The sequence below is a fragment of the Heloderma suspectum genome, chromosome 2 (assembly GCF_057233095.1).
Source record: "Heloderma suspectum isolate Gila_16-S chromosome 2, 16-S_ref, whole genome shotgun sequence".
NCBI classification, from domain to species: Eukaryota; Metazoa; Chordata; class Lepidosauria; order Squamata; family Helodermatidae; genus Heloderma; species Heloderma suspectum.
The window spans coordinates 274438894-274454193 of NC_139459.1; the positions used below are offsets into that span (position 1 = coordinate 274438894).

Below are 15300 nucleotides of genomic sequence, written 5' to 3' on the forward strand. Positions count from 1 at the left end.
AGTGCCACCACGTGACTGGAGTCTGAATTTCAATTCCAGCCAGCTCACAGTTGCACGGAATAGCATTTGGCACAATGCAGAGTACAAGTGAGCCACTAAATGGCTGATTTACTAAATTATTATTGGATGAGCCTTTGCAGTTCCAACGGAAAGTGCATTTCTTCGTGGTGTGTTCAAATTGTTCTGTGTTTAAATATTCAGCATGAGGCTAATGTGAACTGATGAAGTGAGACTACAAACATTCACTTTCAATATAGGCGGAGAGACAGGGATGCAACATATCATGTGGCCTGTGGAGGTGAAAATGATTTATATTTAAGGATGTTGCTGCCTACTTCCATTACTTTAAGGTACTCTTAATTAGCCTAGTGTTCGAATGAGTAATTCAGAACAGAGGGGAGGGGAAAACACACACACACAGGCCACCAGATTTGTTGTTTACTGAAGCGACAGAATTCCAATGAGGTCTACTTCAAAGCCCAGTTTCAGCAGAAGGTTTTCTGCCAGCATTGTTCTATGTCTTGTGCAGAAAAGCTTACCTTCTAACAAAATTCAGAGGAGCAGTCAACAAATGTGTTTGTAATATAATGCTGCTTTGTAGTTATATGACTTCTGAAAGGGAAAAGAAGGATAATTTCTTTACTGCCACCTGCTGGAGCTGGCAATAACCCTTTGTCATACTAAAAGAACAAGCATCCTCACTTTAGAGGACAGTTACAGCAAGCATTTAAAATACTGTGATCCGAGATACTTACAGTAGATTAGAATTTTTTATTGGTACTGTGTTGCCATAACAACATAAAGGCAGCAGATGACTTAAGCTAAGCTTGCAAAGCAAAAGGCTGCTCATCTGGCAGTTAAAATGAATACAGTTCACTTCACAAGTTCCCCATATGGACCCTTAGTGTATGGTAATGAGGATACCATATGGTGAGAAAAGAAATGCACAGAGAACAATTGTGCTCCACTGGATGAGTGAACTGGGTAGGAAGTTATGGGAAAACACAGGAGAGAGATTTGTCTGTGTGCTCTCCAGCTCAAGGGTTCTTTCAGTAGGGGGATTCCTCCAGTCTTCCCTTAATCCACTTTTTAATGTGTACATGTACAGATGTGACAAAGAAGCATATTGAACATTTTGCAACATCATTTATCATAAACTGTCAGCCGTGTTTACAAATCAGCCCAGGATGATCTTAAATAACAGTAGTTCTTAAAAGGCAACAGTGCTAAGTTATAAGACAAAGTGCAGGGAAATGTAGGCATTCCTGACAAGTAGAAACATTAGTGGTAATCATTTTAGAAATGCTTGCATCTTTTTGCATGCATGTTTGGCTGTAAATAATACTAGAAAGTATAACAGCATTTCAAAAGGTTGGTGGAAAAACAGAATAAATGCTATTTATATTTTTCCAAAGGATAAAAAGAAATAACTGATTGGAATCACAAAAAAGCATTTGTCACACACACACATACACACCACTGTACAGACTGTAGGACTAACCAGATCTTCAACCTGGTAAGACAGCATGCTAAAGGCTGCAAAGTCAATTTTTTACTATACATGCTTCATAAAAGATGAATATAAATGCATTAGTTAGACACGGTGAGCTAAATTAGAAGGTCAGGCAGGGCTGGAAGGGCTGAAAAATCACACAACCAATGACTGTAATTACTCTTTTTTTAAGTCTATTAAGTGGTGTTGTTCTATCAAGGCTCAGGGGTATAAGACATGAAGTACAAGATAAAGTAATGTGTATTTATTACTCCCAAAGGATCAATTTACTAGATATTTTCAGCTCCATGGAGCAAAATACACAAATGCAGCCTTTGTTGCTTTCTTCAAACCTGTGGCGTATTTTTTTTTTTTCAAAAGTATTATTGCTCCTAGAAGAGCACTTGTTTATAGGATTAGCATCTTTCCATTTGCTTCATCATTTTATTGTATGTATGTGTAAATATAAGACATTAAAAATCAGTGCACTCAAATGAGTAGTCAGTTCCATCAAGGGGAAGGGCCACAGCGCAGTGGTAGAACACATGCTTTGCAAGCAAGAGGTCCCAGATTCAATCCCTGGCATCTCCAGGTAGAACTGGAAAGACCCTTGTCTGACGTTCTGGAGAACTGCTGCCTGTCAGTGTAGACTATACTGAACTAAATGAACCAATGGTCTGACTCAATATAAGGCAGCTTCCAACATTTGACTCATAGAATCTAGAATAGAATAGAATAGAATAGAATAGAATAGAATAGAATAGAACAGAAGGGTTGGGAGGGGCCTACAAGGCCATCGAGTCCAGCCCCCTGCTCAATGCAGGAATCCAGGTCAGAGCATCCCTGGCAGATGGCTGCCCAGCCTCGTCTGGAACGCCTCCAGTGTGGGAGACTTGATTCACATGTGGTCTAACCCTACAGACTGATTCAAACGTTGTACTACCCACTGAAAAGCATCTTAATAAGCTGGTGCTCACAGAGCTGGCCATGAAGAACAGAAGAAGCTGCCTTATACTGAGTCAGACCCTTGGTCCATCTAACCCAGTATTTTCAGCATTGACTCGCAGCAGCTCTCCAGGGTTTCAGGCAGGAATTTTTCCAGCCCTGCCTGAAGATGCCAGGGATCAAACCTGGGCCTTCTGAATGCAAAGCAGGTGCTCGGCCACTGAGTTCCGGCCCCACCCATAAGATTCAGCTTCATCCTATGGAAAGTTTCCGTGTTCTTGTAGATGGCTGGTTGGTGCTGGCGTGGAGATTGTGCTGAGGCAAAGCTAAACTTTCTGATAAGCACTAAGCCAGTATTAAATCTGATGGCATGGAGCACCAACTCCAAGAATAATTTCTGGTGGCGTTTACAAGACTAACAAAATACATCAATTGGCCCTAGGTTTTTTGCCTTTAGGGAAACATTGTAAAGGCACAGAAAATATGGCAAAGGGATCCATGTTGTTCTTGCTCTCCTTCATATATTAAAGTTTTGCCACAGATTCTAAATTACACCATCTGCTCTAATCATTTGCTGAGTAAACACTGACCCACTTAGAAAATGCACTGGAATGTATACATATATCTGCTGACCTTGAAAAAGAAAAGAGTTCTTTGCCAGCAATGTGAAAATGGCTCTAACCTGCAGCTGTCAGAATGGCACTGTTTCACAGTTATCCCTGATTTTGGACTTCGTGCGCTAATAAACTGGCCACTTCTGACTACCCAGGCTCAGAGTGGTGACAACTGCAGCCACCGCATGAAATTTAAGCTCACTTTATGAAATTTAATTGAGATTTAAGGATTTAATCCCACTGTTTTACCAATTTGTGAATCATCAAATTGTTTGAGTATGTATTTATCATTTAAATCACTATGAAAGGTATACTGAGAAGTATTACCTGATGACCTATTTGACTGAGGAATATGTTTCTAAGGTCATATGGAAAACAGGAAAGTAAGCAAGTACATTCAAGGGCCAAACTAGACGAAATGCCATTCACTCAATTAGCAACTGAGTGACAGGCTTTTTAAAAACCTATTTACTTTTTAAAAGCAATTCGCTATTTGCGTGAATTGTGTTTTGTCTTGACTGGTCCTAAGACCACTGGTGAGAGCCAGTGTACTGCAGTGGTTAGAATGTTGGGCTGTGACCCTGGTTCTAGTCCCCACCATGAAGCTCACTGGGTGACTTTGGGGCAGTCACTGACTCTCAGCTTAACCTACCTCACAGGGCTGCTGTGAGAATAAAATGGAAAACAGGAGGACCATGTAAGCTGCCCTGGATTCCTTGCAAAAGAAATAAGACCCATCCTTACAGAATTTAGTAATGGTCTGTTAGCATCAATGTTGTAACAGAAAAGATAATTCTGTATCTCCTCGCCCCGACTCGCTTAATATTTCACTTTGGAGTAAGATACCTCACACAATTCTTCTTTTTCCCTCAGGCCACCAAACATTAAGAATTTATGGCATATGGCCAAACTGCATGTTCTAGAAAGCATCCTAATGAGAGTCCTTTATTTTAATTGGTACAATCTAAAAGATAAAGACTTTTAGAATATTTTAGAAATTAACTACTCTCTAAACTATTTTGCCATCGTGAAGTAGCCAAAACCATATCGAAGGACTATCCAACTTAACAAACTAGGTTTTCTCCTAGAATGCATACCCACAACATCTGTTATTATTCTGGAGCCAACAAATGATAGGAATTCAGCCATTAGTGTCAAAAATGCAGAAGTTGGCAGGTGCCCACCTGTGCTGCATTCAATTAATGAGTCTTGAGCTTCAGACCCAACTTCAAATTCTTAATGTGTGTTCATTGCAGAGATGCAACAGAAGTGCATGTTCACTAGTTCGTGGATTCATTAAAAAAAATGGATCAATAACCAGGTTATTGTCATTGTCAATAATAACCAGGTCAGGGCAACAAGAAAAATGCTGTAAAAATCATTTTTTTTCAATTTATTTATCCATAATAAAATATTGTACTGAGGCATCATAAGCATGATATACAACAGTTACATCCAATGCTCTCAGTGCTATGGTACAGTGATAGGACTTTCTCATTTCCATGCTTAATGATATTTTAGTATTTGCAAGCATCTTTCTGCTGAACCAGTTTTGCATTCATACTGGTATTCTCATAATCCAAATCCCAGGTATGAAGGATGTTCTGTGTAATCAAATGCCATGGTCACTTTGGCAGCTGACTACACACAACATAGTGTTTCCCCATGGGATCCTATCACTATATCTGTATCTATATCTATATCTATATATTATTCTAGGCCAGCAGTGTGGAACCTGTGGTCCTCTTGTACTACAACTCCCACCATCCCTTACCATTCACAATACTGGTTGGAACTGTGGAGTCCAACAATATCTGGAGGGCCTCAGGTTCCACACCACTGTCTAAGCAATAGCATTTATTATATAAAAAATTGAAAATTCTTCAGACTTCCTGGATTCAACAGGTGGTACCAGTTATTTACACCTGCAATGACTTCTTGTTGCCTTCAGGATAGAGACAGGAAAAGAGAAAAACTAGGGGAACTAGGGGCAGTATCCAATCAGGCCCTTCCACATGTGGCTGGCCCTACCAGTTCTGGTCTGCAAGCGGCCAGCCCTGCTGGTCCCGGTCCACAAGTGGCCCCTACCACTTGCGTGAAGCTTCCAGGTGCAAGCCCTGAAATGAATGGAAATGCTCATTTCTGGGAGGGGGAGGTCGCTGGAGCCCTGCCCCTTCTAGAAACAAGCATCTCCACTCATATCAGGGCTTGCCCCCAGAAGTGCTATATCACATCATGCAAGTGGCAGGGGCTGCTTGCGGACTGAGGTTGGCCATGCATGAACCAGAACTGGCAGGGCTGGATCATGGGCACAGAAGGGCCTGATTGGATACTGCCCATAGATACCTTGAAAATGATTGCTGATTCAGACATTGCATAGAAGTAGAGTTTTCAGAAGCATACATCATGCTTACTTCTAAATTCCTGTGTCTAATAGAAATCCAAAGCACAAGCACAGAGATGTCATCCATGGCAAGATGTGTGTATCTGAGATTGTGAAATCTCAGTTGAGGCAGATGCTCCAGATGTTATAGTAGACACGAGTATTCAGAAACAAGAGTGATGGTTTGTGCTTCTGAACTTTCTGGTTCTGTGTAACATAAGAAGCAGCCCTAAAACTGGATGGGTTGGTTGTTGTTTTTTTACATTAATGGTTTATTTGTTTGTCAGCAGTCCTAAAATCACAGGATAAGCAACCCGGGATCCTTTCTGAGCATCCACACTGGAGTTGGAGACATCTTTATACCTTTCCCACTGAGGTCTTTAGGGGATTATTTGACTTCCAACATTTTTGCCACCTCACTTAGCCTAACTAAAATGCTCATGTATAATCATGGCCTAAATGCCAATTAGCAGCAACTTCTCAATGTGTACATATGGAAAAAATGACATGTACAATTGTCATTCATTATAATACGTGTGCTGTTTCTGTCCCCCCACCCCAAATACCCTTGCATAGACATGCAGATAAAATGTCATGGTGAAAAGGGCTTAGAAGCTAAGTAAACTAAAATACACAAATAGTACTGTGAAGCTGCCTGGGCATGAATCTTGTGACTATTCTAGCTGTTGGCAAAGTCATACTACCAAAGCAAAAGTTGCAGCAGTGGGGGAACAAACGGCTTATTAGAAGTCCTTTGGCATTTGCAACATATAGGTGAAAAGACTCTCAAATCAGAGTATTTTAATAGGTTACTGGACTCTTTTATATGTGTATATGCTCTATATTAAATTGGCAAGATTTAGTTTGGGTGCAGGAGATTTGTCTTTCAAGGGATGCAATGAAGATATATTTCCTGAACCTCTTGGATAGCACTTCTGAGTAGTACCTAGTCTAGAAGACATATTATATAAACAGCATCCCTAAGCAGTACAATGACAAGTCATCTGGGGATAAGGAATGCATCAAGGGGAAGCGGAACCTTATCTGCTGTCCCCACTCCCCCAACCTATGCATGTAAATGTGGTGCACACAATGGCTGCCTTTGGATGTAACAATAAATGAGCCACAGCAAATTTTGACTTGTGCTACATTCCTACATTCTCTTCCTCCAGTGTGGCTGTGAGGAGATCGGAAACTTTCACTTCCATTTTTGATTAAGTGCTGCTTGTTGTTACATCTGAATCTGGACAACCTGTGGCTAATCTTAACTATGGTTTACTGGAAAAAAGCCAACTCCAAACCTTGGGTTATGAAGCCGGCTTGTTTTAACAAACCATTGTTAAGATTAATCACAGTTTAGGATTGTAATACTAAACTGTAGTTAATAAAAAATGGAAGTGAAAACTTCCAATTTCCTACTTGTGAGGACACTGCAGGAGAAGGGAGGAGGCGCACACCTAAGGCTCAGTAGGCCCATTCCCTTAACAGTACATGTCCAACAACTACAGGTTTTTTCTGCATGATCAGTACTCTGTATTTTTGCAGGGTACAGATTATGCATATAGCTTGTACACATCTAGACTCTGAATAGAAGAGCTAATGAACATGTGGAAGTCAAAAGGAGGGACAGTGATGCAAGCCCACATACCTTACCCCCAGATTACATATTTACTTATACTTACGAAGAATACTTACTCTTCTTATGCATTCACAATCCTCAGAGCAGGATTTACAATTTATTAAAATTTATATCACAATCCCATAATAAAATAATATAAAAACAAAACTAATTGGAAAAGGCTCAGCAGATAAAAGCCCTAAACAGCGTTCACCTTGTAAAGCTTCATGTGCCTAGCAAGACAAATGCTTGCCCAAACTGGGAAAGTTTTAATCAATTGGTGGAAAACAGCAAGGGAAGGGGCCAGGTGAACCTCATGGAGCAATGTATTCCATAATCTGGGTCATTTGAACTGGGTTATACTTGTACTGCTTCACTTCCGTATAAGAATACATACAGACAAAAGGATTGCTCAGACAATGTATCAATGTAGAATCAATGCATTGAGGGGAAGTAAGATTGTACCCACTGACTCTAAACCTTACCTTCCATGCATTGATCAGGTTGTCTGCACAAAACCTATGCACAAGGAAGCATCTAGGCTCTGTTGGCTCAATATTTGCCCTGCTAAAAATGTAGCACGCAGATCACACATACATATATAGCCTGTATATGTGTAGACTCTGTGCAGAGCAAGTGTACAATGTATGGACACTGGGAACGGGGCAGCAGGCATGACCGCACTTCTCCTCTCCATGCATCATGCCAATAATGGCTGCTGTCTGGACAGTGCTGAAGTCTCTTTTTGAAACAAAACAATGCTGCTACAGCCGTAGTCATTTAAAAATACACACACGCACACCACTTTTTGCTGACCTTTGGCAAGCGCTCGGGGTCACCGGGGTGCCTTGGGATGACTTTCTGTAACCTTTGGAAACCATAGTCAATGGTGGGTTCATTCAGAGCTGAAACAACAAACATAACAATTATACAATAAGCAGTAAGGCAAGGTGCTCCTTTGGAAAGTGTATTAAATGGCAATGCTTTTGAATATCTGGAAACTATCACAGCAAACTCTCCCCTTGCTCTTTTCCACTTAAATCAGCAGTGACTGTGAAGCTGTGGTTCAAACACTGTTTGAGGTTAGATGTGAGGCTTTCATTGAGTATCTGTGACAAGGTGGCAGCAAGTTTTGGTCCTTATAAAGAGCTTTTAAGTAAGAAACAATTATAATCCTGGAAGGTTTGATGAAATTCATTTGGTAAACACTTTGCACCCTGCTTTTAAAGTTTTCCATTGTCATGTCGTTAGAAGGAATCCTTTTTGATTGTGGAGAAAGACAAAAACAAAGAGCCTCTCACCCTTCCAGATTCTATTATGCATTTGATCCCACTTATAAACAGAGTCATGTATATTTTCCTTGTGAAGTACCTGATGTGCTTTAAAGAAGGGAAATGGAGAAAATGATTCTGCCCCAACTGAAGTCACCAGTGGTTGATGCAAAACTCACAAGAAATAAAACCATATGAAGAACCAGAAGGAGGCTCAAAAAAGACCACACGTAGCCAGTTGCTAATTGCTATTGTGTAGATTTCCACTAGTTGAATATCCTTGCCAAATGGCAATCACAGTTTGCCAAAAAGTTAAAAGTACCAATAACAATCAGTGGTGTAATCAGGGTGTATGTAGTTAGTCATATTTATAGAGGGTGATCTGAAGCTAAAAATGACCTGCTTAACTTTCTTTTATTTGTTTAATTTATTTGTTTGTTTATTTTAAAAGCTTATATCCTGCCTTTTTGAAGGCTCACAATTCTAAAATACACATACAATAAAACCTAATCTATAAAACTCATTAACAACCACCAGGAGATACCAATGTCATAAAAGCATTCTAAAATCAACTAAAACTGCAGCTCATAGAGCCCAGAAAACCAAAGTGAAAAAAAGAAAACAGCCCTTAGGCATGTATAATGGGAAGAGAAAGGGTTTTCCGCTGAAGGCCTCCCTTTAAGTTATAGCACTGTGATTTGAATTCAGAGAAGCCTAGAAAATACAACCATGTTATCATGATGTCCCACATCAGCCCAATGTCCGTCACATTTCATAAGATGCTAGAAACTAAGGGCGCAATCCTATGCATGTTTAGACAGAAAAAAGTCCTACAACTGCCTGTCTGGGGTATGCTGGCAGTTGTAGGACTTTTTTCTGTCTAAACATGCATACAATTGCACTCTAAAATTGACAAGCTGTGTCCAAGTATAGAGTGCTGCAAATCTTGAGAATACACACTGCCTCAAAACATAGACTCACTGAGCAAGCCACTGTCTTTCAGCTTCACTTTCCCATCACAAAAATAGGAAAATACTTAAATCACAATGATGATAGGATGAACAACATAGTGACTGTCTATGACGCTATTTTGTACATTAAGGGTGCAACTCTATGCATGTTTAGACAGAAAAAAGTCCTACAACTCATGGCATGTCCCAGCAAGCCATGCTGGGTGGAGGATGCTGGGAGTTGTAGGACTTTTGTTTCTGTCTTAACATGCATAGGATTGTTCCCTAAAAGTTCTAAAAAGATTATTAAATCACCCTGCAGCCTGTAACTCTAAGTATTTAGTATGTGGCATGCCCCTACGTGCTGTAACCTGAAGACTACTGGGAAATATTATGTAGATGTCTGCAAAAGAACCAAGTTCTTTTCTTATCCCATCTAATAATAAAGGTAATATTGAAAAAATGAAGGATGATGGGATCCTGAATACTTTTGCATTTTTTATTTCACCAAGGTTGGTACGTCTTCTATGATTGCTCAGCTGCATTTTTGGGCATGGTAATCCTCAATAATAATTCAGAACCAGCTTTGTCATAAAACAATGTAAAGCAGACTGCTTCAAGTGGCACAATCCACAGAGGTTACCATTTTCCTGTCTTCCATCGCTATCTTTCTGTGTAATTTAAAAATATGATAAACTGCAGTCCAGAGCAGAGTTTATCCTTTGGACCTTTTCCATCTGGTGCTTCGATGTTTTACATTTAAACTAGAAATTTGCAATCTATATTAAACATGTGTCTTTATAAGCAATCAGACAAATATACCAATCTGAGCACCAGCCCTGCTATTGTTCAAGTCACATGTAAAATAAATGGGATCCCTATCACAATTACTCTGGTGAAGTCTGGATTAACTCATTACTTGAAATACAGTCAGGGCCAGAAATATTGGAACAAGGGTAACTGTTTTGGCAGTTGGCCTCTGTATACCACCACATTGAAGTTGAAAGGAAACACACCCAGATGGGAGCGAAGTCAGGACTTTCAGCTGTAATTCAAGGGGTTTGGCAAAAGTGGGGCACTAACCATTCAGGAAGGACAGCCAGTGGCATACACACACACCCATCGTTGGTGGCTCATAAGTAATGGAATGACTGGATGACAAGCAGCTGCATGGCCACTTGTGGCCTGTTTCCTGGGTACCATGACCAATCAAGCAGATAAAAGGCCTGGAGGTAGTTCTGAGTGTTACATTTGCATTTGGTAGCTGTTCACTGGAACTCCCAACATGAGGTCCAAAGAGGTGTCCATGCGAATGAAGGAGGCCATCATTAGGCCGAGGAAACAAAATAAACCCAACAGAGAGATAGCAAAAACAGTGGGAGAGGCCAATACAACAGTTTGGAACATCCTGAAAAAGAAGGAATTAACTGGCAAGCTCAGCATCAGCAAAAGGCCTGGAAGACCACGGACGACAACTAAAGTGGATGACCACAGAATTCTGCTCATGGTGAAGAGGAGCCCTTTCACAACATCTAGCCAGATCAAGAACGTTCTTGCGGAGGTAAGCATGTCATTGTCAACATCTACAGTCAAGAGATGGCTTTATGACTGTAAATATAGAGGCTTCACAACAAGGCACAAACCGCTGGTAACGCTCAAGAACCAAAAGGCCAGCTTAGCTTTTGCCACCAAACACCTAAAAAAGCCTGCCCAGTTCTGGAATAAGAGTCTTTGGAGTGATGAAACCAAGATTAACTTGTACCAGAATGATGGGAAGAGAAAAGTATGGAGAAGGAAAGGAACTAGGGATGTACGAAAGTCACTTACCTGTTCGTGGATTATGTTGATGGGGGGGGCGTTCCGTCCCTCCCCCCGGAATCCTCACCGGGGGGGAGGCGCTCTGTTCCTCCCCTCCCCCGGAATCCTCCGAGGCTGGCTGTGCTCCGCGGCAGCTCTGCAGAGCAGCCAGCCAGGCCCAGCCAGGCCAGAGCCGTCCGCAGCCGGATTTCCGGCCGCGGAGGGCTCTGGGTAAAAAACACACAAACTGCGTACGCAAATGGCGGCGGCTACGGCCGCCGCCATTTGCGTTCCTTATTTTTGCCCTCTTAATCTACGTAAATATTTACGTAGACTATGACGGCGAAATTCAAGGGGAATGCAAATAGCGTAGCGGGCGGTATTTGTGTCCCTTTTTGATTCCCCGTTTTAGCCTATGTAAATACGTAGATTAAGAGGGCAAAAATAAGGAATGCAAATGGAGGCGGCCGTAGCCGCCGCCATTTGCGTACGCAGTTTGTTTGTTTTTTTAACCCACCCAGCCATGATAGGCTACATAAAGATTTACGTAGCCTATCACGTCGTTGTTGTTTTTTTTAACCTAGTCATGATAGGCTACGTAAATCTTTACGTAGCCTATCACGTCTTTCTTTTTTTTTTCTTTTACAAGAATGGAAATGGTGGCGGTGGCGGCAGCCAGTCGGAAGACTGGCCGCCGCCCAGAAGATCTGCCCCAGGTGAGTCTCGTCCCGGCTGGGCGGGGGCAGGCTGTTCTGCCACGGAGTTCGGGGGGCCGAATGCACTGGCATTCGGCCTCACCATGATCTGTGGTGGAATTCTCTGCCATCCCTAAAAGGAACAGCTCATGATCCACATCATATGTCAAACATGGTGGAGGCAGTGTTATGGCATGGGCATGTATGGCTGCCTATGGAACTGGGTCACTGGTGTTTATTGATGACGTGACTGCTGATAAAAGCAGCAGGATGAATTCTGAAGTGTATAGGGCTATACTTTCTGCTCAGATTCAGCTGAATGCTGCCAAACTGATAGGACGCTGCTTCATATTGCAGATGGATAATGACCCAAAACATACAGCAAAAGCTACCCAAGAGTTTCTGAAGGCAAAGAAGTGGGATGTTCTTCAATGGCCAAGTCAGTCACCTGATCTCCACCCAATAGAGCATGGTTTTCACTTACTGAAGACAAGACTGAAGGCAGAAAGACCCACAAACAAGCAGCAGCTGAAGGCAGCTGCAGTAAAGGCCTGGCAAAGCATCTCGAGGGAGGAAACTCAGCATTTGGTCATGTCCATGAGTTCCAGACTTCAGGCAGTCATTGACTGCAAAAGATTTTCATCCAGGTATTAAAGGCGATCCTTAAGTTTGAAATGATGTTGGTTTGTTCCATTACTTATGAGCAACCAACGATGTGTGTGTGTGTGTGTATGCCACTGGCTGTCCTTCCTGAATGGTTAGTGCCCCACTTTAGTCAAGCCCCTTGAATTACAGCTGAAAGTCCTGACTTCGGTCCCATCTGGGTGTGTTTCCTTTCAACTTCAGTGTGGTGGTGAACAGAGGCCAAGTGCCAAAACAGTTATCCTTGTTACAAATATTTCTGGCCCTGACTGTAGGTGAATAAATGAATTCATTTATAAACTCTTGGAAGTTTTTGCCATTGTTTTTAATGAGAGATGGATTGAATGCAACCTCCTCCACCATACAGAAAATGTGTTCCTTCATTCCCCAATGTCCTACTATAAAATGGTTTTTTTTCCCCATAGATGGAAAAAATATCAATAAGAATGTTAAAAACTTTTAGACTGAGTAACAGTAGGTATTTGTGTTCCTGACATCCATCCATACATTAAAACAAAGTTAGCACATACCGTAGTTAAAATGCATTCCCATTACCCTAAATTTCAGAAGTACATTGAAAGTACTACCGACTTTAAAAAACTGTATTAAATTCAAATAGGTCCCAAGGCTAATGGAAGCAATTTGTGTACCAACCCAAACTGACTGGCCTACTTTTCAAAATACAGGTATGATAATCTCATGGTTTTAAAAGGACATTTAAATTGAAAGACTGTGAATATAGTACATAATTATACCAATAGCACCCTTTAACTTGTCAGCTTGTAAATCTAAAAGGCTATCAATCATTTCTAAAGAGGAAATAAACCTTAAAATTCTTTGATTGACTGTGCTTACTTTTTATGTTTAAAGGAGAGAGAGAGAGAGAGAGAGAGAAAGAAAAAAAATGGATTAAAGTGGCCAGAAATCCATTTACCAAAGTACATTGTTTTACATAGGTGAGTAAAAAGCCAATAATTACACCTCCAAAAGACATCTAAATCAAAGTAAGTACTTTTCCCTCACTTATGTATTTTAAGTTGTGTGGAACTTCAGACAACTTTTTTTATTAAAATACTTTTCTAAATGCAATGCTTATTGAAGTACCTAATAGAATAGCGTTTTCATTTAAGGTAATGTAATCATTTTTGCAAATATGAGATTTAAGCCATTTTCTCCTATCTAAACAGTAAACTTTCAACCTGTCTCTTGTGTGAATTAACTAAAATTACACCCAGGTGTACAAAATCTGTCTTTCTATGCTGGTGTATGAGTTAAGGCACAATATTTATTATTCTTTCCATTTTATGAATTACTACTTACACCCTTGAGGAAGAACTTTCTTTCAGATTAGACTTGAACAGAGTATGCCTTGGAAGCTCTTTATGCAGCATGTTTCAAGTTGTAACTCATAATATCCAACTCATTTAATACAAGAAAAATTTAGACATCAGTAGAAATCAGAACTGGGGATTGAATTATTTTCATGTTTGCAAAGCTGCATCTTATATTTTAACCTATTATACTTTAATATGCTTTAGAAAAAGCATATTATTTATGTTTATTGTAAACTAAATGTGTTGATCATTCTCATAATTATGCAGAGAAAAACACATTCTTGGATTTTGTTTTTTCATTTTGAAATCAGAATTAAAAGGATTGTCTTTTTATTTTCCCAGTATTCAACATAATGAGCTCCTGCTGTATCAATAAAGCTTTGATTGTTAATTGAATGACAGCCTGAAATACAGGAGAGAGGAATTTGTATCTCCAGCCACGCTGCCAACTTACAGCAGGATGATCGACACTTAATATCAGCAATTAAAAGAATCTGTTCAAATATCATATGAAACTCATAGCTTGGGCTAGTCTTGGGAAACTCATTCAGATGCTGTGGGGAATAATTGAATTAGACACATTTTAACATTATCATCTGAGGGAAAATAAACACACTACATGGAAGCATTTTGGAGATACCTCAGACCCCAAGACAAAAGTTAGATTATTTGTTTCCCATGCATTGGTGGTTTCATTTATTTATTTCTCTCCCTCTGACTTTTTGCTGCTTCTCAGACATTTTTCCCATTACTTTATTTGACAGCCCCCCGTGTTAGCTGGTTAAAAAACACACAAAAGCTGCCCTTAAAGGTACACAGTAGTATACACCAAGGCACAGTTTGGGACTATATGATTAGCAGTGCAGTGCCAGCAAGCCTCTTCTCCCCAACTCCTACCCCTGTGATATGTTTCAAGGTTAACTCTTCCCAAGGGATAACATTTTGCAAATCCGGAACTTAAGAAACCATAGCATAAATAATTATGGTTTTGATCAGATATATTGGTGTTTGGGGAAAAACTATAGCTGTTGATTTTTTTGAAAATGTGCTTCATATATTGATTTTATTTTTGCTAACTTCAGATTTGTAAGATCTACCTTTAGAAATAATATCCCATAAAGTATGGCAAGAATAAAGGACATTGAACAAAGAAAGGAGTCCTGATAATTCACCTGTGAACTGGTAAAGTGTAATGCCAAAATGTGGGTTATGTAAATAACTCTACCATCCCATCCTTGGCCTCCAGGACATTTTTAAGAGAGGCCTGAGGTCTGGATATTCACGACCCTTCCTCCTTCTCAGAGCACACTGTTAATGCTGATATGGTCCTTGTATGTGTGAGACACATAGCAATTGCCTCATTGTTCCCCTGCTGAAAACAGCCTATTGGTCTCCAGTTACAGGGAGGGATGGTTAATTCTACCTTGCTTTAAAATATCAAAGTCCCTATAGAATGGCGGTGGGGGCTGCAGTTCACAGCCATAATGCATTTGTTAGTCTTGAAGCTGCCACAAGAATTGTTGTTTTTGGTGATTAGAAGTAGATTTTCAACCACTATT

General features: G+C 40.4%; 1 protein-coding gene across 4 annotated transcripts in view; it reads right to left on the reverse strand.

The window, feature by feature from the left end:
• Positions 1-15300, reverse strand: part of EBF1 (EBF transcription factor 1) — a 519113-nt gene that overhangs the window by 53063 nt on the left and 450750 nt on the right. For all 4 annotated transcript variants that reach the window (XM_084839270.1, XM_084839269.1, XM_084839268.1 and 1 more), the window contains exon 11: positions 7869-7957. In XM_084839270.1, coding sequence (XP_084695396.1) covers positions 7869-7957 — 89 coding nt within the window. The remainder of the gene's footprint in view (positions 1-7868; positions 7958-15300) is intronic.